Here is a 27178-nt window from a genome sequence, read left to right on the forward strand (position 1 = left end):
TTGCCTTTACTTCTTTCATCTACTTCTAAACTTTTTCAACATGTCTTCTGACCTCATTATTCATCTGAAACTGAAGCTTTCTCTAAACTTACCAATGATCTTCTAATTGTGAAATTTGATGAACTTTTCCTCAGGTCTCACCTTTTCCCTATCTGCTATATTTGACACTATTGACTATTCTCTCCTCTTGGATACTATCTACAAAGTTTTCATGACACTACCTTTGTTGGCTTAGTATCCATATCATACCCCCTAACTATGGGTATTTCCCAAGGTTCTGTCCTAAGCCCTTTCTCTTGGAAACCTCATCAGCTCCTATAAGTTTAACTATCATCTCTATGCAGATAATTCATAAATATAAATACATAACTATACATGTGTGTATGTAGATATAATATATATGTATGTGATTGTACATATGTGTGTATAAGAGAAAGACTTAAACAGTAACCTTGTTCCTTTTATATGACTCTTGGAATCCCAGTATCTCCTGCATGTTTAGTGTTATGGTGTTATATTATCAACTCCCTATTAGACATTTCAAACTGCATGTCCCAGAGACATCTTAAACTTGACATGTCCAAAAATGAACTTCTGCCCACCTCAGTCTCTCCTTTTCCAAATTTTGATGAAAGGTAGCACCATCCTTCCAGTCTCTAGGATTTATAATCTCAGCATTATCCTGGACTCCTCACTCTCCCTCACCCACACATCCCATGAGTTGCCAAATCTTGCAGTTCCTACCCTTACAACATTTCTCTCATCCTACCCTTCATTTAGCACTTTAAAAGTTCCTATATAAATTCAGGATTTCTTCACTTCTTATCTAGCTAGATTATTGCAGCAACATCCTAATCAGTTTCCTTGACTTGTCTTTCCCCTCCTCCAGTCCAATCCCATACATTGGTGCCAAAATAATTTCCCTTAAATACAGATCTGACCATGTGTCTACCCTGTTCAATCAACTCCAAGGACTGCCTCTAGGATTAAATATAAACTGTATTTACCTTTTAAAACTCCAACTTATTTTTCCAGCCTCATTGAACATGATCTCCTCTATCTATCATACACTCTGTGATCCAGCCAAGTTTGTCTTCTCTCTGTTCTCACCCACAACACTTGATCTCCCATTTCTGTACTTTGTCTTCCCACATGTCTCAAATGTACTCCTTGCCTCCTCCGCCTCACAGAGTGCTTCTCTTCCTTTAAGTTAACAACTTATGTGCCAAGTTCTTCAAGAAGTCTTTATTAACTATCCACTATACTCTCAAACATTAGTACTCTCTTTCCAAATCAAGATTGTATTTCATTTCTTTGTCCATATTTGTATTTATTTGCTTTATATTTATATGTGTATTTGTCTCTCCCACTATAAAATGTGGGTTCCTTAAGAAAAGATATTGTTTCATTCTTTGAATTCATATACCCAGCATCTACCATGGTATATACTTTGGTATTAATGCCTGTTGATTAATTGGATGATTCTTAACTTCTCTGAATCATTCAATATTGCTGACCACCCTCTCTTACTGGAAATTATCCCTCTAGGTTTTTCAGATACTGCTTTCTCTTGATTCCTTTCCTACTTGCTTCTTATCCTCCTTTGTTGGATCATCATCTATATCATGCCTCCTAATTGTGGGTGTCTTCCAAGACTGTCATTAAGTCCCTTTTTCATCTCTCCATAGTCTACACCCTCCTGGTGACCATTTCCAATGACTCTGGGTCTATTATTTTATCTTCTATTATTTCAGTCTGAGATTTGAGTATTCAGGTCACATGGATTCATAAATTCTTAATTCAGGGATTTATAAGTTGATTACTACCTATATTTATCTTTCTTATGGAAAAGAACATAGTTATCCATATTTAATTCAAACCTTGGCATCAGGTAGCCTCCCAGTGGTATTTGCTCTGCTCCTCTTCAACTTCTTCAACATTTTGTGATAGGTCAGGTATCAAGTTCTTATGAAGTTGCCCATTTGAACTGGAAGCAGACAAATGCAATGGAAATGGCCTTGGATTTAGAGTCAGAGGACATGCTTCTTCCACCCTTACTACCTGTGAACTCTGTTAAGTCATTTAATCTTTCTGTGCCTCAAATTCACTTGGAATTCATCAGAGAATCTCACAACTTGAGAGTTAGAAAGGACCTCAGCAACCATCAAATCCAATATGTATGTGAAAAGAATCTTCCCATGACAACATATCACTTAACTGGTCATCCAGTCTCATCCTAAAGACCCCTAATGAAGGAAACTCACTGCCACTCAGGGCAACCCATTACACTTTAGAACAGTTCTAATTGGTTTTAAAAAAATTTATGTCGTCTGAAGTGCTTCTTTGCAACTTCTACCTAATGCTCCTGGTTCTGCCCTCTGCAGCAAAACATAACTTCATAATTCTTCAAATATTTGAAGATAGCTATACCTCCCTCCTCCTGCCCAAGATTTCTTTTGTTCAGACTAAACATGTTTGGTTCCTTCAGTCAGTCAATAAGCATTTTTTAAGTAGCTCCTATGTGTCAGGCACTGAACTAAGTGTTAAGGATACAGGGAAAGGCAAAAAACAATCTTTGCTTTTTTGAGGAGCTCACAATCCAATGGGGAGACAAAATACAAACAGCTATGTACAAATTATCTAGATAGAGAAAAAATAGGAAATAATAAACAGAAGAAAGGCACTAGAATTGAGAGGGATTGGGAAAGGCTTCCTGTAGTAGGTGGGATTTTAGCTGTGACTTGAAGGAAGCCAAGGAAGTCAGAAGTCCAGAGAAGGAAGCAATTCCAGGCATGAGAGACAGCAAGTGAAAATATCTCGAGCTGAGAAATTGAGAGTCTTGTTTGGGGAACAGTCAGAAAGCCACTGTTAAGGAATAGATTATGATTGGTTTCATATTTGATCCTAGAGGTGCTTGGGAGTCAATGGAATTTATTGAGTAGGAGGTATGATATAATTGGACCTAAGCTTTACAGAAGTGAAGAGAGATTTGTATCAGACAGACCAATCAGAAGAATATTATAATAGTCCAGGCATGCAGATGAGGGCCTGCACCAGTTACTTGGAGATGGTATCAGAGGAGAGAAGGGAAAGTATTTGAGAAATATAAAAAAGGAAAAATTAACAGATATTGACAACAGATTGAATATGGGGAATAAAAGTTTGACAAGAATCAAGAATGACATTTAGGTTGCAGGTCAGTTAAATTTGGGAGCCTGAAAGGATGATGTACCTTCAACAATAATAGGGAAGTTAAAAAGGAGAAAGAAAGAAAATGAGTTCCATTGTGGACATGTTGAGTTTTAGATGTCTAACGATAGCCAGCGTGAGATGTCCAATAAGCAGTTAGAAGCTCAAGATTGAAAGTCAGAAGAGAGGTTAAGACTGGATAAGCAGAAATGAGAATCATCAACACAGAAATAATATTAGATTTTATGCAATACTTTGAATATGACAAAGACTCATGGCCTTTCATCTCAGTTGCCCTCTTCTGGACACATTTTCCAGATTATCAATTTCCTTCTTAAACTATGGTGTAAAAAAATGGTATATTCCAGGTAAGTTCTAATGAGGACATAGTACAGGAGAATTATTACCTCTATATTCCTGTAAGCTATGCCCACTTTTAATGCAGCTCAGGATTTTAGTGACTTTTTTGGATACCACATTATACTAATGACTCAGACTGAGCTTAAAGTTCATTAAACCACCTCTAGATTTTATTTTCTTGAATGACTTCTAGTTATCCTTGCATCCTGTCTCATCTTATCTTTGTGAAGTTGATTTTTGTACTTGAAAACAAGACTTTACAATTATATCTACTGAATTTCATCATATTAGATTCAGCCTGTCTCCACAAAGCTCCCCAGTGCAGCCTGTATCTGATTAAAATGGGGCAGTTAGGTGGCTCAATGAAAAAAGATCCAGACCTGGAAATGAGAGATTCTGGGTTCAAATCTAGCTGTGTGACCCTAGGCAAGTCACTTAACCCCATTGCCTAGCTCTTACCACTCCTCTGCCTTAGAACCAACACACTGGTTTTAAGACAGAAGGAAAGGGTTTTTTAAAGTGTAATTGGGAAATCTTTAACAAAGTTTAAAAAATACAATATACTATAGATAATGTTAATTTGGGCAGGTAAGTGGCACAGTGGATTGTGCTGGGCCATGAGTCAGAAATACTTATCTTCCTAATTTCAAATCTGACCTCAGACTAGCTATGTGACCCCTAGGTAAGTCACTGAACCCAGTTTGCTTCAATTCTGCATCTGTAAAATGAGCTGGAGAAGAAAATGAAAAACCACATCTTTTCTAAGAAAACCCCAAAACAGGGTCACAAAGAATGGGACATGACTGAAATGACTGAACAACAACAATGGTAATTTGTGCTTTTCTAAGTCTGTTTCTATTTAAGTTTGACAGCATTGGTCTAAATTGTCTAGATCTTTTTGAATACTGTTTATCATCCAGTGTGTTAACTATCCCTTCCAACTTGATATCATTTGAAATTTGATGAAAAAGCCATGTAAGTCCTTAATCAAAGTTATTGATCAAAAGGTTAAACAGCACAAGTCCTAGTATTAGATATGATGTTCTCATTAACAAGAGAACTCTTGTCACAAAGACACTGAGCCATTAACAACTACTTTCTGAATCTGACCATCCAACCAATCCATTCATCTAATCCATATCACTCTGTCTTCTCCATAAGAAAAGTATGAGATTCTTAAGTAAATGCTTTGCTTAAATCTAAGTAAACAGGGCAGCTAGGCGATACAATAGAAAGAATACTAGGCCTGGAGTTGGAAGGACCTGGGTTCAAATGTGGCCTCATATACTTCTGAGCTGTGTGACCAGGGCAAGTCACTTAACCCCAATTTGCCTAGCCCTTGCCCTTCTGTCTTAGAGTTGTTACTAAGACAGAAAGTAAGGACTAAAAAAAAATAAAATCAAAGTAAACAATATTCATAGCATTCTATTCATCTAATAATTCAGTAAAAGAAATTAGATGTTTCACCAATTCTTGATAGAGCCATCCTGACACTCTGCAGCCACCACTTCCTTTTCTAGATGGTTTGCCAATCATCTTTCTAACAATCTATTCTAGAATTTTCTAGGAATTTTTTTAGTTAAGTTCACTGGCCTTTAATTTTGCAAACTCCATTTCCTTTATATTTCCATTTCCCCAGGTTTTCCATGCTCTCTCAAATATCTCTGACAGTAACTATGTCTACCAATTATTTCAGGACCTAAGGATGTAATTTATCTAAACCAGATGATCCAAATTTACTTAGGATTTCTCTTATTGCCTCCTTACTTATCTTCGTTATTGACTTCTTATTAGTCATTTTTGGTCCTCTTTTGCAGAGATAATAGAAACCAAACAAGGAATTCAACAATAATTCCATCTTTCTGTTGTCAGTTGAAAGATCAATAAATCTTCATAAGTGTTAAAGGTACCATTCTTGTCCTCAAAAAACTCAATTTCTAGTGAAAGAAACCACATACAAAAAAAAGTACATCTGAAATAAATACATCATAAATGGAAGGTAATTTGGAGGGGTGGAGGTAGAATGACCAGGAAATGCCACCTGTGGAAAGTAAGAGTTGATCTGAGTCTTGAAGGAAGCCAGGGTAACCAGAAAGGATAGCATTCCTGGCATGGAATTTACATTTCCAGTGAAAAGCCACAAAAGAGTATGAGGGGACTATAGTTTCCAAATAACAGCAAGAAAGTCGGTGTTGCTGGATTGTAGAGTAAGTGGAAGAGAGTATGTGTAAGAAGTCTGGAAAGGCAGGAAAGGACCAAATTGTGAAGGGTCATAAAAGCCAAAGAGAGCATTTTATATTTGATCTTGTAGTAGGAAGGCAATGGATTTTTTCTTTTAATGGTAGGATGACAGGGTCAAACCTGTGCTTTAGTAAAATCACTTTGGCAACTGAATAGAGGATGGATATGAGTGGGGAGAAACTGGAGGCAAAGAGACCGACCACACAGAAAACTATTGCAATAGTCCAGGAAGGAGGTGATGAGGCTCTGCACCAGGGTGGTGACTCAGTGAGGGGAGAGAAGTGTGTTTAAATGAAAAGACTTGGCAACAGAGTGGTTAAGCAAAGTGAGTTGGAAGAAAGATTAAAGACACCAAGGATTCAAGCCTGAGTAACCAGGAAAGATGGTGGTGAGTTTGACAGTAATAGGGAAGTTCAGAAGAGGGAAGGGTTTAGGGGGAAAGATTACAAATTTCTTCCCCTACTTTGATCCCAAGTTAGCTCAGTCTCCCCTAGTTCCCCAAAAAAACTTCCATCTAAATTTATGAAGATTTTCTAAAAGGAACCCACTCCCCCACCTACTTCCAGGAAGAAATTTCCAGTCAGTACTTGGCACAAATGGGATCAAATTAAAAACAAACTGGAAATTATTAAAATTACTTTTAAAACTAATGCCTTAGGGAAAGATGAACAAAACAAGATATATTTGTATAGATCGCAGAGTGCACCCAGCACTCTGGGGTTCCACATTGTGAAAATTAAAAAGATCCTTCACCTGGAAGAGCTTACTGGAGATAGATCAGAACCTAGGCTTTAGGTTTTTATTCTTGTTCTTGTAATCTTTTTTTTTTTTAACAACAACAACAAAAAAAAGAGTCCTTTCGCTGCCAAACTATCTCCTCCAACATACCATGGCTGAGACCCAGTTATAAAGTTAAGAGAAAAAAGTAAGGGGCCAAAGAGTGGGAGAGAGTTTAATGCCCTGGAGAGCTGAAAAGTGGAAGGGTAGAACTGGTCAGCGAAATCAAGAGCTGGCTGGAAAACTGCGGTAAGGGCAGGTGCCAGTTAAGAGTGGGTGGAGGGTCGGGCTCTGGGCCAGCGCCTAGGGGAAGGCAGTGCTTTACCTCTGCCTCTGGGAGTGCAAGCGCGCTGGCAGAACTAGCTCAGGGAAGCTTATCCCGCCTGCCGACCCCACCACCACCACCCACTCTCGTGCTTCCCCCTCGCTTTGCCAACCCGGATCATGGGCATCCCCACCTCCTGCTGAAGGAACAGCAGAAGCAGCAGCATCCTTTGGAGACGAGCCTCAGGCAACGCAGACGCCGCTTTCCTCCCCAGGGTGTCAAAGCTGACTGGCCCACTTTCCTTCTATCCCTCGACGCCTCCCTCCCCACCCCACCCCATCCCACTTAGTGGCCAGTACCAGCCTAGGGTTCCGGGATATCGCACATCTGCGCTTTGCTGGTGGGGCTTCACCTGCTCTCGGTGGGTGCCCTGGGTGCAGGAAAGAGGAAGAGACTCAGATCAAACATTCACTCGCTTCATTTCGCCTTACTTGGCTTAGCGGGGCTTGGCTGCGACCCCCGAAGAGTGGGTGTGTGGCTGCCACGGACAGACTGGACAGCAGCCTTGCCAGCCAGCCCTGAATCTGCTTTCTAGGATACTCCAACCTTGACACTCCTTCACTCCTACCCTTCCGAGCCCGGAGCCTCCCTGCCTTACCCATTCCTCCAGAAGACCGGGTTAGCTCGCCTCCCCGAGTCCCAGTTTGGCCTCTTCAGCCCCACAGCTATTACCTGTTCCGCCATGCTGGGGCTCCGCCGGGACCGGCTTCTGACCCTGCTGCTACTCGGGGTGCTGCTCTCCGCTGACCTCTACTTCCACCTCTGGCCCCAAGTGCGGCTCCAGTTGCGGCCCCGGGGAGGTCCGGGAGGCTGCTCTTGCCCAGTTTCGGCTGTGGACCCTTCCGTCCCGCCCCCAGACTCCGCTACTGCCATAACCTACCGCCCCGGCGGAGCTGCACACAACTTTTCCCAAGTACCGCCAAGCCAGCAAAGTGATGATCCGAACAGCCGCAACGCCGGCCGCCAGGGCCCCTCCAAGCTTCAAAGCCTCTTTGCCCACCCGCTCTATAGCGCCCTCCCTGAGCCGCCTCTGCAGGGACAGGAGGACACTCTGCTCTCCAGCCGGGAAGCGCTCCGCTATTACCTGAGAAAGGTGGCCCGTTGGAACAGGTGAGATGGGCCCCTATATGGGCTCGGACCACCGTCACCAATAGCTCCCCTCACACCGAGTCCGGGGCTGGGTGTCTGACAAAGCCACCCTATCTCTTTGGGCACAGTGCTCCAATACCCCATCCTACCCTTACACACCACATGCACACACATGCCGTCCTGGATGCTCATCCAGCACACCCGCCTAAGGTTAATGACACCCTCGGTCCCCCCCTCCCTTTCCCAGAGATGAGTTTTAGAGGAAGATTCAAAGGCACAGGAAAAAGTTTATATATTTGACACGTCTTAAAAGCTGGCTCCCCTCCCTAGCCCTAGTTCCTTCCTCTTCTTTTTTTGCTGTCCCACACTCTCTTGCTTTGAGTCCCTGCCCCACTTTTTTCTTTCTCCTTTCCTGATTCTAAAGGGAAGTCTCTGCTGTGTTGTAGTTTTTCCCCAGATGAAGTTTCCAACAGGAGGGGTCACGTGAAGACATTTTTGGCCTTTGGGCAAACTCGAGTGGCTCTGTAATCAGTCGGAGATCCAGAGGGACTTACACCCACCCCTTTTTCCTCTAGTCTTTTTCTTCTTCCTGGCCACTGAGAGGAGAGAGGAAATAGGACATTAGTGAAGGCAGGGATTATATAGTAGTCAAATACTGTTTTGTTGTTAGGGGTTACAGAAGGGAATTTGAGGGTAGTTGCGTAGAGGATGTCTGTCTTTCTATGTTGACTCATTTATTAGAGATTTTAGCCCTTAAATATTTGAAAACTTTTGTTTTTAACGTCAAAGCAGATTGTAATCCTCTTGGAAGTTTTAAAATTCAAAGTGAAAAAATCAAGTAAATTTAAAACAAATGCTCCTTAGCAGAAGACTTTAAAAGAAAGAAATGGAAAGGAGGAAGGAAGGAAGGAAGGAAGGAAGGAAGGAAGGAAGGAAGGAAGGAAGGAAGGAAGGAAGGAAGGAAGGAAGGAAGGAAGGAAGGAAGGAAGGAAGGAAGGAAGGAAGGAAGGAAGGAAGGAAGGAAGGAAGGAAGGAAGGAAGGAAGGAAGGAAGGAAGGGAGGGAGGGAGGGAGGGAGGGAGGGAGGAAGGAAGGAGGGAGGGAGGGAAGGAGGGAGGGAGGGAGGGAGGGAGGGAGGGAGGGAGGGAGGGAAGGGAAGGGAAGGGAAAGCATGTTGATATGTTCTTACTTCAAGTTAATAACAAATAATGTTTATACGTTCTGAGGATTCTTTTGAAGCCAATACCTTAATTTTAGTGGAATATTGTCAATAACTACATCTATCAAAGCTGACCAGTAATTCTGTAATTTAGATATAGGAATACTGATTAAGTTCTTTGTCCAATCACCCACTGCAGTATAGATCAGATATAGAATTTTAACTCACACTTTCCTCCCTCCAGGCTAGTTCCCTATCTATTGTACCATGATGCTTCTCTCTAAAGTAGAGATTTCTATCACTTCCTCAAAGTTTGTTTTTGAACCTCTCATTTTTTAATAACAAAGATTTCAAAATAAGATGTCATGGAATTGGGTTATCTCTCTGGAAGGAAGGATGGCTTGACTAATGACTTTGCTGAAGCTATACACTAAGTCCTAAGCCCTGTGGTAGTCATAGCCTAAAGTATGTTGTTGCTTTGTAAGACCATAAGCAAATTGCAGCAACTTTCAAGGAAATGAAAGGGCAGGAAAGCATCATCATGATCATTTCCAAAGAAAGTATCCTTGGCTGAAATCAATGAAGTAAAAGCCCAGTTGAAGTTCTATTACTGAGAGTTTTGTATTGGAGAAAGAAATAAATTACTTTCTAATTATGTGCAACACAAAGGTACCTTGGGATTGCTTCTCAGGTACAGTAATTTTCAACATTCCTTTGTTTTCATCCATAGTATGGGGTATCAATATAAGAAAAGCTTGGCAAAGCTTCTTTAAGTCAAAGCCAGGAAGCAAATGGAACAATGAAAAAAGTACTAAATTTGGGGAAAGGGAATTTGGATTCAAATGTTGGCTCAGCCTCTTAAAACCTGTACAAACTAGTACAAATCTCTTGATCTCTAAGGGCCCTATTTCCTTCCATGTAAAATTGGGGAATTCAATTCAATGAGCATTTATTTAGCCTCTACTAGGTTCTAGGACTAGTACTAAGTGGTTGAAATCTAAGCCCTAAGATCTCTTCCACCTCTAAATCTATCATATTATATCCTGATATCTTTTCTTCTAGGATGTCTTTAAAGTTATCCTTTGAGGGACTAGCCCTTTTAGATTTGAGGAAAGGGACTATTTGTAGAGTCACCTGAGATTTTTGTTTTTGGAAGTGTGGAGACCATGTTGGCTTAAGTACCATGACTTCTAGAGTTCTGAATGCTATTTTGGTGCAGTAGAAAAAGTCAAAGTCAGAGTGGGAATTTTGGCAGAAAGCAAACATAATTACTGACCTGCCCAGCTATCTATTTTGAGCTGTTTGTCAATTGTATGGTTTATATGTTAACAAAAAAAGAAAATCTAGCAAAAAGAAACTACTTAGAATCTAACAGAAGATCAATGGAGGTGAGCAACCTTGCTATACTCAGTGGTAAAAGTATTTCTGGGTGATTAATGGGAAATGAGATGGGAATTAATGGGAAAAAAAGAGATGAATAATTCTGCCACTCTCTGATAATTAAATGAATGAATAAAAAAGTATATATTAAACACTATATGCAAAGCATTATATAAATAATTAACTCTAGTTTGCAAATGAAAACAGAAACAAAGTGCCAGTTCTTGAGTTGTTAACATTCTATTGGAGGAGACAATATATATGTGTGTGTGTGTGTGTGTGTGTGTGTGTGTGTGTGTGTGTGTGTGTGTGTGTATATATACATATATAGGTTTTAACTAAAAATCAGATGAAAAGGCCCCATGGGTCTTTAGATGTAGGATGGTAATGCATCTTCTTTAATATGATTTAATTGATAAAATCACTAACATTTGTGATGCAAATTCATTTGATAATTGCCATGGACTTTAGGAGCAAAGATTTCTCCTCTGGATTTTTAGTAGCTGAGGTTGCTGAGGAGGCAGGAGCTTCAGCACCTGCAGAAACAAATACCAGGTCACATCTGCATGGTAGCTTCTCCGGATGATGGTTTTAAGGGCTGAGGGCACTGTCACTGCAGATGCTCTTGGGCTTAACTGAAAGTTAATGACAGTCGGTCAGCAGTTAGCATCATTGGTTTTGATGAACATGCATATTCTTGGACAGGTTTTATGTGCTGTATTAGGAAACAGCTACAGAGAGTAGATAGGTACTTAATTACTGGAAATGGAACTAATAAAGATGAAGAAAGATCCATTTCTTCAATGTACTCCTTACTAGAAATATTAATAAAAAGAATCATGAAGCATGTGTTTTGTGTGTATATTTATAAATATACATATATATATATATGTATATATATAATAGTTAAAGATGGGACAGAAATCAATCTTGCTGTAGAGTATATCCTTCATCAGAAAATGTCTTTTTCACCTATTTAAACCTATTATTATCACTGTAAAGCAAGTAATGGTCAAATCTTTTCTCCCTATATTCCCTTCCCATTTTCAAGAAGTGGAAGACTGAAGCCAAAAACTATAATAAAATCATACCACAGACAGAACAGGACCCAGAATTATATTCAGTAGATTAGATTTTATCTAACTCCTTTCCTATTTCCCTTTTCCCTTGGAATTTAAAAGAGTTTCATGAATTCCAGTGATGTTTGTAGTTCTGTTGTAAGAAATAATAATTTGGGTTTTTTAAATTTTTATATTTTGATTATTAGTACCATATGTGAAATTATTGATGGAATATATGTCCCTTTCTGTGAAATACAAAGCATGTATTAATGAGGTAGATTAAGGACAAAAATCCTAGTTCAGATTTTTTTGAGTTGATAGAAGTAAAAATCATATTTTATTTTGAGAATTTTTTCTAGGATTTTTTCCTTTTGGAGACACTAAACCACTTTAGTTTTTTAAATCTCTAATACATGTTCAGAATTTAACTTGTAATATATAGAAATATTTATATATTGTTCCATAAATAATGCTCTAAAATTAATCCATCAGCAAAAGAATTTTATCAGCTAATGGTTTTTCCCTTACCAGAAGAAACACAGGTGTGACATAGTCCATCATCATTAGGTCAGCATTCTTTACTACTTAACTAGCAGATAAAATTAGTCACTCTTCAAGAAGGGAGAGTTTGCAGGGCATGCATATAGTAATAACAGAAAATACTTTTATCCAGTTTAAACATCTTCTTATCACAAGAAGACAGGTATTATCTAAGCCTTTCCCCTATGCATTCCCCATTTCCCTCCTGAAAAACTAAGGTCAATTATAAGAAAGATCCATCTGATCATAAGTAATTCAAAATCTGGAATTATCTTTGATATTCAGGGCTTCTTTCCATATCTTCCTCCTTTATCCCAATATGCCCTTTTTTTCTTTTTCTTGTACTTTGTCCCCTGAGAATTTAGTCATAGTTAACCCAAGTTAATAAGAATGGAGGCAAACAATTGCTGTAAGATAGGCAAGTGAAATGTCACAATGTGAACCAAAGTCTGACTGTCAAATGCAATGATAATGTAAGACCTGACTTAAAGGATAATGATAAAGGGAGAAAGGACATTGAATGCAAGGTCTTTGGAGACAGGAATTATTTATTTTTTACCTCTGACATCTCCAGTCCAATTACACTGCCAGGCACATAGTAGATACTTGAATTTATCATTTTTATGCTTAGGATCTAGAATTGGAACCTGGGTCACTCACCTAAATCCCATATTCTTTCTCCTACATCATGCTGTCTTCCCTATTTTTCTTTTTTTTAATAACAAATATCAGGGTACATCTGTAGTTAAATTTCCCCATTTTTTAGATTTCTAGGTATCTACTCTAGCTTCTGTGTGTGTGAGTATTGTATGCACATAAACTGTCAGAAGCTGTCTTTTTTCAATCCTCCCACATCTTTGTTGTTGCTGAAAGAAAGCCTGTGTCTGAATCCTGCTATGAAAATCACACAAAACTATCTTGGTTTTTAGAAGTTATAGTTAGTAAAGAAAAAATGAGGGATAAATTGGTTGAAGGTTTTTTGGAGGAAGAGATTCCTTGAGGAGCTCCAGGTGCAAGGTAAAAAAGAGATGGCGATATATAGGGGAGCCAGAGCAAGAAAGGAAAACAAAAAGAGTTAGAGAAGGGGAAAAGTCAATCAGAAAGGCTAAATCTCTAAGTGTTCTTGAAGGAAAGCTCCACCTTCTCAATCAAAGCACTGAGGTATAGTTGTAAAAATTAAATTAGTTCCTAGTAATAAAAATATTATGTTTTATGAGGCTTATTAAGAATTATTAGAAATCAAGGATACAAAATAATAACCATGTTTGTGCTCAAGACTGATTAGCCCATTCAAAGCTTACTTATTATATCATTGCAATGGCCAAGCAGAGAGAGTGAGAGCATTAGAAGAGAGAGGTAGGCATTACTGCCAGTTTAAATACTAATTGTGATCTTGCCCAGGTGGAGACTCAGGTGAAATTATAGGGAATTCTGGGAAATAACAAGGACTTCTGGGGATTGAAGTCTAGGGTTCAAATCTCCATTTTACATAGTGGAATAATAATAACTAACATATATGTAGATAGCCCCTAGCAAAACACTTTTATTAGTTAATAGTTCCCTTTCAAAGGAGAAATACAGGTGTGAAATAGTTCATTATCTTCAATGGATGTATATACATATATATATACATGTATTCTTATCTGTTCATTTTACATAATTTTAAAGTTTACAAAGCACTTTCCATATATTATGGAAAACAAGTCATGTGTATATGTGATCTCATTTGAACTTTACAACAATTCTGTGAGATATGTCCATAAGTATCCCCATTTTATAGATGTAGGCACTGAGGCTCAGAGAGGGTAAGTTAATTTCCTATGGTCACACAGCTTGAAAATTCCAGAAGTAGGTGGTCATCCTCTCATCTTTTTCATTTCCTCAGTTTGGAAGGGGAAGTTAAAACTAAACTCAGTCTATAGTAGAAACCACCTTTAGGATTTTAGCCAAGGGGATATTTTAGACAAATCCTAGTAGGTCTTTTCTCCAAAATGTTAGAAACCTTAAAATGTGGATTATTAATTTAAAAATCATAAAATCTTGGAACCCCCAAATTAGAGTGACCTCCAGTCAGTACACCAAAGATGAAGATCCCTAAACTGTTACACTTTATATTATTCAAAGTTACTGGTTTTCTCTCCATCCATTCTAAGACACATTCAGAACACAAATTTATATGTTAATTTTATCTAGTACAAACAAATATTAAAATACTATCTAAATATCAAGAAAGCAAACTAAAAGAATAGGAAACACTTATGAATGGTAATATCTGCAATGATAAAGCAAAGGATAAAAAAAATTCTTTTTGTCCCCAAATCTCCACAGTATCTTGGTGTAGGCACAATCAGTTACATCCCTAGTGGATTCTTCCATATTCAGAGCAGCTAGCTCTGGAAAATCTCCAGTTGCTCAATTCTTAAAGTAAGTTCCTAGAGGACTCTAAGTCACTTTCTAAATGTAGGATTCTCCATTGGTATTTTGGTCTCTGTTGCCACTGTGGCCATTCCTCTCAACTCCCCTTGGCACACCAGTTCAAAATTTTCCTGAATTCCCTTCTACAGCCCATATATTTAATAGTTTAATCTTTTTTTTTTCTAGGCTAGAAAAACTATAATGATCAGAAGTTCATTTAGTTATATTTGGAAACTTGTCCCTGACCTGCAGGAATCAGTCCAGAGAGCATACACATGTATACCCCAAAAGAAACAACAGGATGTAAAAAGTTTCCAAAATTGCTGAAAGGCTTTTTTTTTTTAAGCCCTGAAGCTTGGTGTAACCTGTAATTAAAATTTGAAATCATTTCATGATTAAATTTTAAAACCTAAGTCTTTGAAAGGCATGTTGAAATTTGGTCAGTTGACATTCTTCATCTACTTAGTGTCAACTGCGGGGATGGGCAAGCCAAATGCCTATGGATCATTATAGCTCTCCTCCAGGAGGCTCAATGTTTTTTAGTAAGACTTGATGTAATCAACACAAAAAAAACAGCATCTGGAAAACCACACCATCCATGTGAAATCCTTCCTCAACCTGGACCCTGCACTAGATCTCCTATGTCATAAGGGTATTTTAATTTTTCAGTGTCCCCATAGTTGTGCCACTTGTTACAGAAATGTTCTCAGTACACGTTGCCATTCCACATCTTTGCTCTCTTTAGTACTATTTCTTCTTCCTTTATAAAAACACATGGAATTGTAATCTTGGATTCCAAATATGGTGGTTTCGCTGTTCTTGATGGAGAAAACAGTTTGTTATGAGGATATGTGCAAATTTACCTCCATTTTTCCTCTGTGTTTCTTCTTTCATTTCTATCATGGGATAACTTTGATTAGCTGAATTTCCTACCAAACTTTTTTTTTAACTGATTTTGTTTTCCACTGCTTCTTGCTAATTTATGAGATATGCTTATCATAGGCAACATTCTTCCTTGTAAGAGTTTACAAATGAGTTTGTATTTATTGCCAAATTGATTCATTCTCTGGACTTCTCCAAAACCTCATGAGCAATTGTCCCACCATGAAGAAACCTCTGCCTTGAAGTCCACTCTCCTGAATTGATAGACTCTTAAGACCTAGACCACCATTTCATGACAGGCCCTAGCCTGACCAACTTCACTGACCTCACTTTGGGCTTCTTTACCTCTCACCATAAACCTTCCATCTTCTCCTTCCCCTAATTTCCAGCTATATGTTGTGTTGTCTTTCCCTTTAGGATGCTAGAGACTGTCTTCTTTGTATTAGTACCCCTAAACACTTAGTACAGTGCTTGGCACATAATAATTGCTTAATAAATTAAATGAATTCAGACAATCTACTGGAAGATCAAATACTGAAGCTTAAATACTTTGGTCATGTAATAAGAAAACAGGACTCATTTGGAAAAGGCCCTATTGGAAAAGATGGAAGACAAAAGGAGAAGGGGTTGGCAGAGGTTGAAGAGGTTGAAATAGATAATATCATGGAAACTATGACCCCAAAGTTAGACAGACTTCAAGAGATAGTGGAGGATAGAAGGACTTGGCATGCTATGATCCATGAGGTCATGAAGAGTTGGACATGGCTGAATGACTGAAACAAGAAATGTTATATCTGTCTACTTATATAGATATCTATCCATATTCTACTTCAATGCTGCTTTTGATATCCATCTCTCCTCTTTTGGCAAGTAAATCATGTATGTGCTGACTACTTTCTAGATTCTTTTGGTCTTCATGTAAAAATAATTTTCCTCAATTAAATTTCTGGACAAAGTTATTATAGGTGGTATTGATGTCGTTTCTGTCATCAATTTCTCATTAAATTTTTTTTCAATCACTCAAATAGTTGAGGGTTAAATTGTTTCAGTATTAATACCATGTCTTCTCATCAGAGTGCTTCTTATTTTTTACTCATTCTGACCTTAGCTTTGATGTGTTGATGATCTCAACTTGAGTTTGATGATCAGTGCATATCAATGGCTGGCTCAGGGATAATTCACACATTAATAAAAAAAGCTTCTTCCTACCTGTTAAAAATATAATCTATTTCTTTCTTTATGATATTTTTGATGTTTGTCATCTAAGGATTTTCTCAAAATAATCATTATATCAAGGCATTCAGTTTGTGTTTTCTACAATCCTTTTGCCTCTTTTATATATACTTATCCCCATCTATACCTTTTGCCACCTTTGCATTAAAATGACCAGGAATCTGAAGATTCTATCAAGTTCTTCATTAAATTTTTCTACTACTTCATCCTCAGCAACCAATACTTGTAGTTAGGCTGCAATTATTTTTACAATGGTCTTTCTACAAATATTTGTCATCGGTACTTAATAAATGGTAATCAAATATCCCACAGTATGTTTTTTGTTGCTTGTCATAAGGCTCACTCTAATAACTACTTTCTTCTTCCAAAAAATACCTGTGAGCTATTCTACCATAGAGCTTGAACTCCTTTCTTTTGTATTTATTTATAGCAAGAATATCAAAGTTGATAGGATTCCGCATCTCTTGTAAAATTCCCATTTGTTGGATATTAGGCAAGAATCTTGCATTAAAATGCCAATAATCAAATGAAAGCTAACTGGTATTCTAAAAACTCTGCAAATTTTCAGCAATTTCTTTTCTTTTTCTGCCACTCTGCTACTGCCACTACAGAAGCAGAAAAAAGGCTACTCTAAAAACTACTTTAAAATTTTGTTGTTTTTTTAAATGGTTTTCCATGGCCAAACTAATTCATCATTGGGTAGAACAACCTACTTGTGATGTGGTTTTCCTATTTAGCTAGGTCGGTTTTGGAAAACATACCCAGTCTTTGGCTAGGGCCATACTCATAACCTTTCCAGCATGGCAGAATCTGCCAGAACTAGAGATTCACTAGCAAAGCCTTTGAGAAGCCAAGGTCACTTCCATGCCATAGTGAGACATCAGAGTAACACTTTGTGGAGCTTGTCCATTAGTACATATAACTAGCATTGACAATATAGTAGACATCAAGATAGGCCCAGAGTTTTATAAGAGGAAAATTATCTCAACTGTCTTGGAAAGTTGCAAAGCTCCTTTATTGAAGGGAAAACTTCATTTTTTAAATATTATCATCCTACTGATGATATAATCTATTGTTTCTATATGGCAGCATGGCATGGAATGCAGCTCCCTCTGAAGAATTATAAATAAGTATCACAAAAGTAAACAAAGTGATAAATGTCAACCAACTGCCGTATGTAAAACCAGTCTTGGGAGGAAAAAAAGGGGGGGGGGAAATAAATGGTGTCATCAAGGAATGAATGATAAGAAGAGGAAATTAGTTTGCCAGTTCTTAAGAATGAGGTACAGGGGGGCAGTTGGGTGGCTCAGTAGATTGAGAGCCAAGCTTAGAGATGGGAGGTCCTGGGTTCAAATTTGACCCCAGATACTTCCTAGTTTTGTGATCCTAGGCAAGTCATTTAACCCCCATTGCCTAATCCTTTAGCACTCTTCTGCCTTGGAACCAATATACAGTATTGGTTCTAAGACAGAAGGTAAGAGTTTAAAAAAAAAAAAAGAATGCAGTACAGCATATAAAGAGATAGAGTACTACATTGGCACCCTTCTATGTCCTTTCTATTCTCATAGAGTTCGCATTGGGATTAATTTAAACTCACATTTGCCAGGGCTGATTCTCCCCTGAAACCACAGTTAACTCTTTAATGGCTGCTAAGGGTCATACTCCTTGCATGATATGTCTCTGCTCCTTCAACTGTGCCTATAATTCCTTAAATTGCCACTGAACCACTATATAGAATTTTACTTTTTTAGCTAGTAATTTCACTGCTAGTCAGCATGGCCAGATTGGGGGGGGGGGCGGTAAAGAAAAATCCCATCACCAACTCCTCCTTGCTGCTCTCTGGTATAGTTTCAGTAGTCACACTACATAAAGCAGTCTAAAGACTGGTATGTGTCAGAGCTGATGATCTTAATTAAACCTTTTAAGGGGTCTTTGGGGCTTATCCCATTATTTCCTGGCCAATTATATTTCCCTTTAATGGGGTAATCTAGAAATAGTCCCATCTTTACCATTAAACATGAGGCCATTACTTTTTGAGATTACAAGAACTGGAGGCAAAAGAACCAACTAGATAGAATCTAAGTATAAATTCTCCTACACTCACTCAGTTTTTGTAGTCATAAATTTTCCCTTTTGTTTTTCCCTGGGGACTGAACTAGATTATCTCAAAGATCTTACTGCTCTGTGGATTTGTGGTGATGATGGTGATCGTGATGATACCTGGCACTTTGCTTTTATATAGCACTTTAAGGTTTACAAAGCACTTTATCTATGTTTTTTATTTGATCCTCACAACAACCTTGAGAGGTAGGTGGTATTATTGTTGTTGTTATCAACATAGAAGGGGAAAGGAAGGGAATAATCACTTATTTAGTACTGTCATCATGGAATCTAGAAACCCCAAACTTGTAGCCTAGTAAGATCTGATGAACCCCAAGTTTTAGGACTAGCTAACAAGCTGGAGACCCCAAAGCTTGTACTGGTTCCCTGTTCCCTTGAGAATCCACCCTGAAGGGAATCTCAGGCTAGCAGTTTCAGTCTGAATAATGGACCCTAAGGTGAAAGCCTAAGGTGAAAGCCCAACGTAAACCCCAAAGACTCTTTAGTACGGTAGGCAGTGCGTTAGTCTCTAAAGCTGAAGGTCCTGAGTTCAATCCTTGGAAGGAGGGTGTGATGTACTAGAAGAGGCTTCCAGAGACAAGAAGAGTTATTTGGCTTGGGTTCAGCCTCCACCTCAAGTGGCTGTCTTTTACCTTGGGGTCCATTATTCAGTCTGAAGTTTCTAGCCTGGGATTCCCCTCAGGGTGGGTTCTCACAGGAACAGGGAACAAGTACAAGTTTTGGGGCTTCCAATTTACAAGCTAATCCTAAAACTTGGGGTTCATCAGATCTTACTAGGCTACTAGTTTAGGGTTTCTAGATTCCGTGTTGACAGTACCCACTATATGCCAGTCACTGTGCTAACAGCTTTTACAAATATCTAATTTGAGGCTGAAAGATAAGTGACTCATTCAAGGTGATACAGCTAGCATGTGTCTGAAACAGAATTCAAATTGAATTTTTCCTGACTCCAGGCAAATGCTCTATGCATTGTACCACCAACTGTCTGAGAATAGCCTAATGATCCAAGTAATAATTCAGAATGCGTGAATAAATTTAAATAAAATAAAGGACACCAAACAAAAAAAATGAGAAACCTGGGAATGTTATACCGATGGAATAAAAAAGTAAATATCTTGCCTCCAAGCAAACAATAAAGACAACAAAGCACTGGTTTGGAGGGCTATAAAATATCTTTAAACATAGGAGAAATCCTTAACTTTTTAGTCCTCATGAGCATTTAATGCTTAGAAATAATCTCTCACCGGCTGATAGATTATAAATTTGTTTGAGGTTCACTGAACCTGATTACAGGCTGCTGTGATTTAGTGGAAAAGTCCTGAGGAGCTGAGGCACATGCAGGTTAAGCGTATTACGCACAATCCCACACATGTAAATTTCAGGGGGCAAAACTGAAATCCAGTTCTTAGTGATACCACACCCAATATTCTATCCAGTGTGAAACCATTGTCTTTTGTTAAAATTCACAGAATTTTAGAGCTAAATGAGAATTTAGAGGCCATCTAGTTAAAACCCTTCAAGGCTTTGAGTAATGTTGTTCAATTGTTTTCAGTTATTTCTGGGTCTTTTGTGCCCCCTTTTGGTATTTTCTTGGCAAAGATACCCCAAAATTAGAATCCTAGAATCATAGATTTAAAGCTGGAAGAGATCTTAAAGATCCTTCTTATTTTACATTTCTCATTTACAGGTAAGAAATTTAGAGGTTAAAAGGTGACTTGCTTAAGGTCACAAAGGTAGTAAATACTAGAGCTTAGATTTAAATTTAGGTTTTCTGATGCCAAAGTTAGCACTCCTTATACTTTAATAAGCTACTAAATATTAAAGAAGTTCAAACTGATAACATTTTCATAATCAAACCAAACTTACTCCTAAGCAATGACTTTCATGTTTAAGAACCTTTTCATGAAGAAGTAATAGTGTAAAGATTTTTTTAAATAATCCTTCACAGAAAAAAGTAAATTGTATATGTAGTCATTCATCTAGTTGAATCTCTTTGCATTGATTTTCTTCCCCTTGTTACTGTCTATCATGTAACTGATAAATCTGGAATAACTTCCTGTCTTCTTCAAAGCTTCTTTCAAGTTTAGTAGTAATAGTTAACATTTACATAGCACTTCAGATTTGAAAAGTGATAGATATAATTATAAGCTCTTAATATATGTTCATTGAATTAAAATTACTTGAATCTCATGTGATCCTCCCAACAACCTGTGAGGTAGAGACAATGGGAATTATTATTTCCATATGATAAATAAGGAAACTGGTTAAGTGACTTGCTGAGGATCTCATAGCTTATAAGAGCTGAAAGAAGATTTGAATCCAGGTCTCTCCTGAGTCGTAAGTACAATATTCTTTTTTTTTTTCATTTGAATAAGTTTATTTAGTCAACTTAGAACATTATTCCTTGGTTACAATAATCACATTATTTCCTTCCCTCCCCTCCACCCACTCTTCCAGCAGCCAGTGTGGAATTTCATTGGGTATTGCTTGTGTCCTTCATCAAAACCTATTTCCATGTTGGCGTTTGCACTAGGATGTTCATTTAGAGTCTACGTCCCCAACCACATCCCTTCAACCCATGTATTCAAGCAGTTATTTTTCTTTGGTGTTTTTACTCCCACTATGTTTCCTCTGGATGTGGATAGTGATTTTCTGTAGGTGCCTCCAAGTTATTCAGGATTGCCACTAATGGAGAAGTTCATTACATTTGATTGTACTACAGTGTATCAGTCTCAATGTAAAATATTTTCCTAGTTCTGCTCCTCTCACTCTGCATCAATTACTGGAGGTTGTTCCAGTCCCCATGGAATTCAACCACTTTATTATTCCTTTGAGCACAATAGTATTCCATCATCAACATATACCACAATTTGTTCAGTCATTCACCAAATGAAGGGCATCCCCTCATTTTCCAATTTTTTGCCACCACAAAGAGCTCAGCTATGAATATTTTTGTACATGTCTTTTTCCTTATCTTCTCTTTGGGGTGTAAACCCAGCAGTGCTATGGCTGAATCAAAGGGCAGACTGTGTTTTATCGCCCTTTGGGCATAGTTCCAAATTGCCCTCAAGAATGGTTGGATCAATTCACAACTTCACCAGCAATGCATTAATGTCCCAACTTTGCCACATCCCCTCCAACATTCATTACTTTCCTTTACTGTCATGTTAGCCAATCTGCTAGGTGTGAGGTGATACCTCAGAGTTGTTTTGATTTACATTTCTCTGATTATAAGAGATTTAGAACACTTTTTCATGTGCTTATTAATAGTTTTGATTTCATTAACTGAAAATTGCCTATTCATGTCCCTTACCCATTTATCAATTGGAGAATGGCTTGATTTTTTGTACAACTGGTTTAGCTCTTTATAAATTTGAGTAATTAGACATTTGTCAGAGGTTTTTGTCATGAAGATTGTTTCCCAATTTGTTGCTTCCCTTCTAATCTTGAATACATTCATTTTGTTTATACAAAAACTTTTTAATTTGATGTCATCACAATTATTGATTTTACATTTGTGATTTTATTCTAACTCTTGCTTAGTTTTAAAGTATTTCCTTTCCCAAAGATCTTACATGTATACTATTCTGTGTTCACCTAATTTGCTTATAGTATCCTTCTTTATCCAAGTCATTCACCCATCTGAGTTTATCTTGGTGTAGGTGAGATGTTGATCCAAACCTAATCTCTCCCATAGTTTCCAATATTCCCAGCAGTTTATATAAGATAGTGGGTTGTGGTTCCCAAAACTGGGATCTTTGGGTTTATCATAGACTGTCTTGCTGAGGTCATTTACCCCAAGTCTATTCAACTGATCCTCCTTTCTGTCTCTTAGCCAGTACCAAATTGCTTTGATAACCACTGCTTTATAGTATAGTTTGAGATCTGGGAGTGCAAGTTCTCCTTCCTTTGCATTTTTTTTCATGATTTCCCTGGATATCCTTGATCTTTTGTTCTTCCAAATGAACTTTGTTATAGTTTTTTTTCTAATTCAGTAAAAAAGTTTTTTGGGAGTTTAATGGGTATGGCACTAAATAAGTAAATTAATTTGGGTAGGATTGTCATTTTTATTATGTTAGTTTGTCCTACCCATTAGCAATCAATGTTTTCCAATTGTTTAGATCTAGTTTTAATTGTGTGGAGAATGTTTTGTAGTTGTGTTCATATAGTTCCTGTGTTTGTCTCGGCAGATAGATTCCTAAGTATTTTATATTGTCTCGGGTGATTTTAAATGGAATTTCTCTTTCTAATTCTTGCTGCTGAACTGGGTTGGAGATGTATAGAAATGCTGACGACTTATGTGGGTTTATTTTGTATCCTGCCACTTTGCTAAAATTGTTGATTGTTTCGACTAGCTTTTTGGTTGATTCTCTAGGATTCTTTAAGTAAACCATCATATCATCCACAAAGAGTGATAGCTTAGGTTCCTCATTGCCTATTTTAATACCTCAATTTTTTTTCTTCCCTAATTGCTACTGCTAGTGTTTCTAGTACAATGTTAAATAATAGAGGTGATAATGGGCATCCTTGTTTCACTCCTAATCTTATTGGGAAGGCTTCAAGTTTATCCCCATTGCAGATGATGTTTGTTAATGGTTTTAGATATATACTATTTATTATTTTGAGGAAAAGCCCTTCTATTCCTATAGTTTCTAGTGTTTTCAATAGCAATGGGTGTTGTATTTTGTTAAAGGCTTTTTCTGCATCTATTGAGATAATCATGTGATTTTTGTCAGTTTGCTTGTTAATATGGTCAATTATGTGGATGATTTTCCTAATATTGAACCATCCTTGCATTCCTGGTATGAATCCTACCTGGTCATACTGAATAACCCTTGTGATGACGTGCTGTAGTCTTTTTACTAGTATCCTATTTAAGATTTTTGCATCTATATTCATTTAGGAGTTTGCCATATAATTGAGCATAATAGTTTTTAATGATTGCCTTAATTTCCTCTTCATTAGAGATAAAGTTTCCCTTTTCATCTTGGATACTTTCAATTTGGTTTTCTTCTTTCCTTTTTTTAATTAGACTTACTAGTACTTTGTTTATTTCATTTGTTTTTTCAATGTACCAGCTTCTAGTCTTATTTGTTAAATCAATAGTTCTTTCACTTTCAATTTTATTAATTTCTTTTTTGATTTTAAGATCTCTAATTTAGTCTTCATCTGAGGATTTTTAATTTCTTTACTTTCTAGTTTCTTAATTTGCACACCCAATTCATTGAACTCTGCCCTTCTTAATTTGTTAATATATGAACTCAAGGATATAAATTATCCCCTGAGTACTGCTTTGGCTACATCCCATAGGTTTTTAAAGGATGTGTCATCACTGTCATTTTCTTCAATGAAGTTATTAATTGTATTTATGATTTGTTCTTTAATTACCGGTTTTAGAGAATTGTATTGTTTAATTTCCAATTAATTTTTTATTTGTCTCTCCATGTACCCTTACTAATTATAATATTCATTGCATTGTGATCTGAGGAGGTTTCATTTATTATTTCTGCTCTTTTGCACATGTTTGCAATGTTTTTTATGCCCTAATACATGGTCAACTTTTGTGAAAGTACCATGTGCTGCTGAAAAGAAGGTGTATTCCTTTTGTCCCTATTTTTTTTTCTTCAGGTCTACTAACTCTAATTTTTCTAAAATTTCATTCAATTCTCTTACCTCTTTCTTATTTATTTTTTGGTTTGATTTATATAGTTTGGATAGAGGAAGGTTCAGGTCCCACACTAGTATACTTTTTCTATCTATTTCATCCTTGAGTTCCACTAATTTCTCCTTTAGAAATTTGTATGCTATGCCATTTGGTGCATACATGTTGAGTACGGATATTTCCTCATTGTCTATACTGCCTTTTATCAGGATGTAATTATCTTCCCTATCTCTTTTAACTAAATTTATTTGTACTTTGGCTTTGTCAGATATCATGATTGCTACTCCTGCCTTCTTTTTATCAGTTGATGCCCAGTAGATTTTTCTCCATCCTCTTACTTTCACCCTATGCATATCTACCGTCCTCATGTGTGTTTCTTGTAGACAGCATATGGTAGGATTTTGGATTCAAATCCACTCTGCTATTTGCTTGCGCTTTATGGGTGAGTTCATTCCATTCACATTCAGAGTTATGATTACTAGCTGTGTATTTCCCAGCATTTTGATTTCTACTCCTGGTCCTTCCTTTTCTTCTTTCACTATTTCCTTCTACACCAATGTTTGTTTTTAATTAGCCCCTATATTTCCCACCCTTATTTTACTTCCCTTTCTACCCCCTCCCTTCTTATTCCCCTCCTTATTTTCCCTGTAGTATTTCTAAAATTACCCCACACCCTCTCCCTCCCTTGTACTGTTTCCCTCCCCACCAGTCCATTTGCTACCCTTCTACTCCCCTATAGGGCATAAATCTATTCTCTGCCCCAATGGATTGGATTGTCTTCCCTCTGGGTCAATTTCAAAGCATGTAAGAGTTGAGTATTTCCTATCTCCAACCTCTTTACCCTTACAGTGTATTGATGTTCTCCCTTTCCCACCATGTGCTTCTTTGTGACATATGAATTTAGCCCCATTTGTTTCTTTTTCCCATTTCTTTTAGTATCAACCTCTTTTTTTAGCTCTTGTTGTATATATTTGTGTATATATATACATGTATATGTATTTATGCATGCATATATCTATATACCTATTTATGTCTTGTCCTTTCATCCCATACAGTTTGTCACTGTTTCCTTTAAGTGTGATTCTTCTAGCTGCCTAGGTGATAACAACAGTTTTTAGAGTTATCAATGATCTCTTTTCTTATAGGGATACACAACATTTTAATTTATTGAGTCTCTTTTAAAAAGGGGGGTTTTTGTTTGTTTTGTTTTGTTTTTTTTTCTTTTTCCCTCTTTTTAAATTACCTTTTGATGATTCCCTTGAGTTCTGTGCTTGGGCATCGAATTTTCTGTTCAGGTCTGGTCTTTTCTTTACAAATTCTTGGAATTCTTCTATTTTGTTGAATGACCATACTTTCCCCTGTAAGAATATAGTCAGTTTTTCTGGGTAGTTGATTCTTGGTGGTAGACCTAGTTCCCTTGCTTTCTGGAATATCATATTCCATGCCTTTCGGTCCTTCAGTATGGATGCAGCCAGATCCTCCATTATCCTCACTGTGGTTCCATGGTATCTGAATGACCTCTTCTTGGCAGCTTGTAATATCTTTTCTTTGTTCTGATAGGTTTTTAATTTGGCTATAACATTCCTGGGTGTAGTCAGTTGGGGATTAAGTACAGGAGGTGATCTGTGGATTCTTTCAATCTCCACTTTTCCCTCTTGTTCTAGAATATCAGGGCAGTTTTCTTGAATAATTTCCTTTAGTATTCTGTACAGGCAGGCTTTTTCTTTTGTCATGGTCTTCTGGTAGACCAATGATTCTTAAATTGTCTCTCCTGGAACGATTTTCTAAATCCTCTGTTTTGTGAATGAGATGCTTCATATTTTTCTCAATTTTTTCATTCTTTTGGTTTTGTTTTATAGTGTCCTGCTGCATTGTGAGGTCACTTAATTTTAGTTTTCATTTTCACTGGATTTCATTCCTGGCTTTTTAGTCATCCTTCTCTTTCTGGTCTGATTTTCTATGGAGGTCATCTTTCATCGTCTTTACCTCATCTTTCCTCTCCTTTGCCTCATTTTCCATCTGGTTGATTTTGGCTTTCAAGACACTATTTTCCCATTTTAGTTCAAGTGCCTCTGTTTCCAGATGACTTATCTTAGTTTTTAATTTCTTTTCCCAATTGTCTTCAGCCTCTCTTAATTGTGTTTTGAATTGCATTTTGAGTTCTTCCAAAGCCTGTATCCAATTCTCGGGGATTTTTGATTTATTGTTTGCTGATCCCTCCCCCTCTGTTCTGTTCACTGTATAGAAGCTGTCTATTGTAATTTCTTTCTTCATTTTCTGTTGTTTGCTCATATTTACCTCTTCTTTGCTCCCCATATTTGTCTGTGCTTTTGCTTCTCTCATTTTTTTGGTTTTGGGGGCTCCTGTAAGTCTCCCCTCTTTGAGCTTATACAGAATATCTCTCGGTGCAGTCTGTGGGGGAGGATTGTTGGGGTTTGAACTTCCCTGTCCTCTGGAGGCTTTTGATTGGATTAAACTCCAGCAGTCAATGAGGGAGGGGTGTGGAGCCTGGGCTTCCCTGAGTTCTGAAGACTTTTGATGGGATTAAGTTCAGCTTGGTTGGGCTGGTTGTGCTCTGAGGCCAAAATCTCCTGTAAGGCTGGAGCAAATATGGAGGATCTCCACAGCTCTGGCCAGGCTGCCAGCTCTATGCTCTCTCTTCAGCTACTTCCCTGCCATCTGTGGTTGATGCTCTGAGCTTGGCACAGCCCTGCCTACAAGGTACACCCTCCAGACCAGCACTTT

General features: G+C 37.6%; 1 protein-coding gene and 1 long non-coding RNA gene across 2 annotated transcripts in view; one reads left to right on the forward strand and one right to left on the reverse strand.

The window, feature by feature from the left end:
* LOC103102750 (uncharacterized) overlaps positions 1 to 7703 on the reverse strand; it is a 41539-nt gene extending 33836 nt beyond the window's left edge. Inside the window, exons 1-2 of the long non-coding RNA XR_001628117.2 lie at positions 7565 to 7703; positions 1881 to 1987 (exon numbers count right to left, since the gene is read on the reverse strand). This is a non-coding gene — a long non-coding RNA (uncharacterized LOC103102750). The remainder of the gene's footprint in view (positions 1 to 1880; positions 1988 to 7564) is intronic.
* FAM20A (FAM20A golgi associated secretory pathway pseudokinase) overlaps positions 7575 to 27178 on the forward strand; it is an 84251-nt gene continuing 64647 nt past the window's right edge. Inside the window, exon 1 of the mRNA XM_001378951.5 lies at positions 7575 to 8002. Within this exon, the coding sequence (XP_001378988.2) occupies positions 7575 to 8002 (428 nt within the window). The remainder of the gene's footprint in view (positions 8003 to 27178) is intronic.

Source organism: Monodelphis domestica, chromosome 2, assembly GCF_027887165.1.
Source record: "Monodelphis domestica isolate mMonDom1 chromosome 2, mMonDom1.pri, whole genome shotgun sequence".
Lineage (NCBI taxonomy): Eukaryota > Metazoa > Chordata > Mammalia > Didelphimorphia > Didelphidae > Monodelphis > Monodelphis domestica.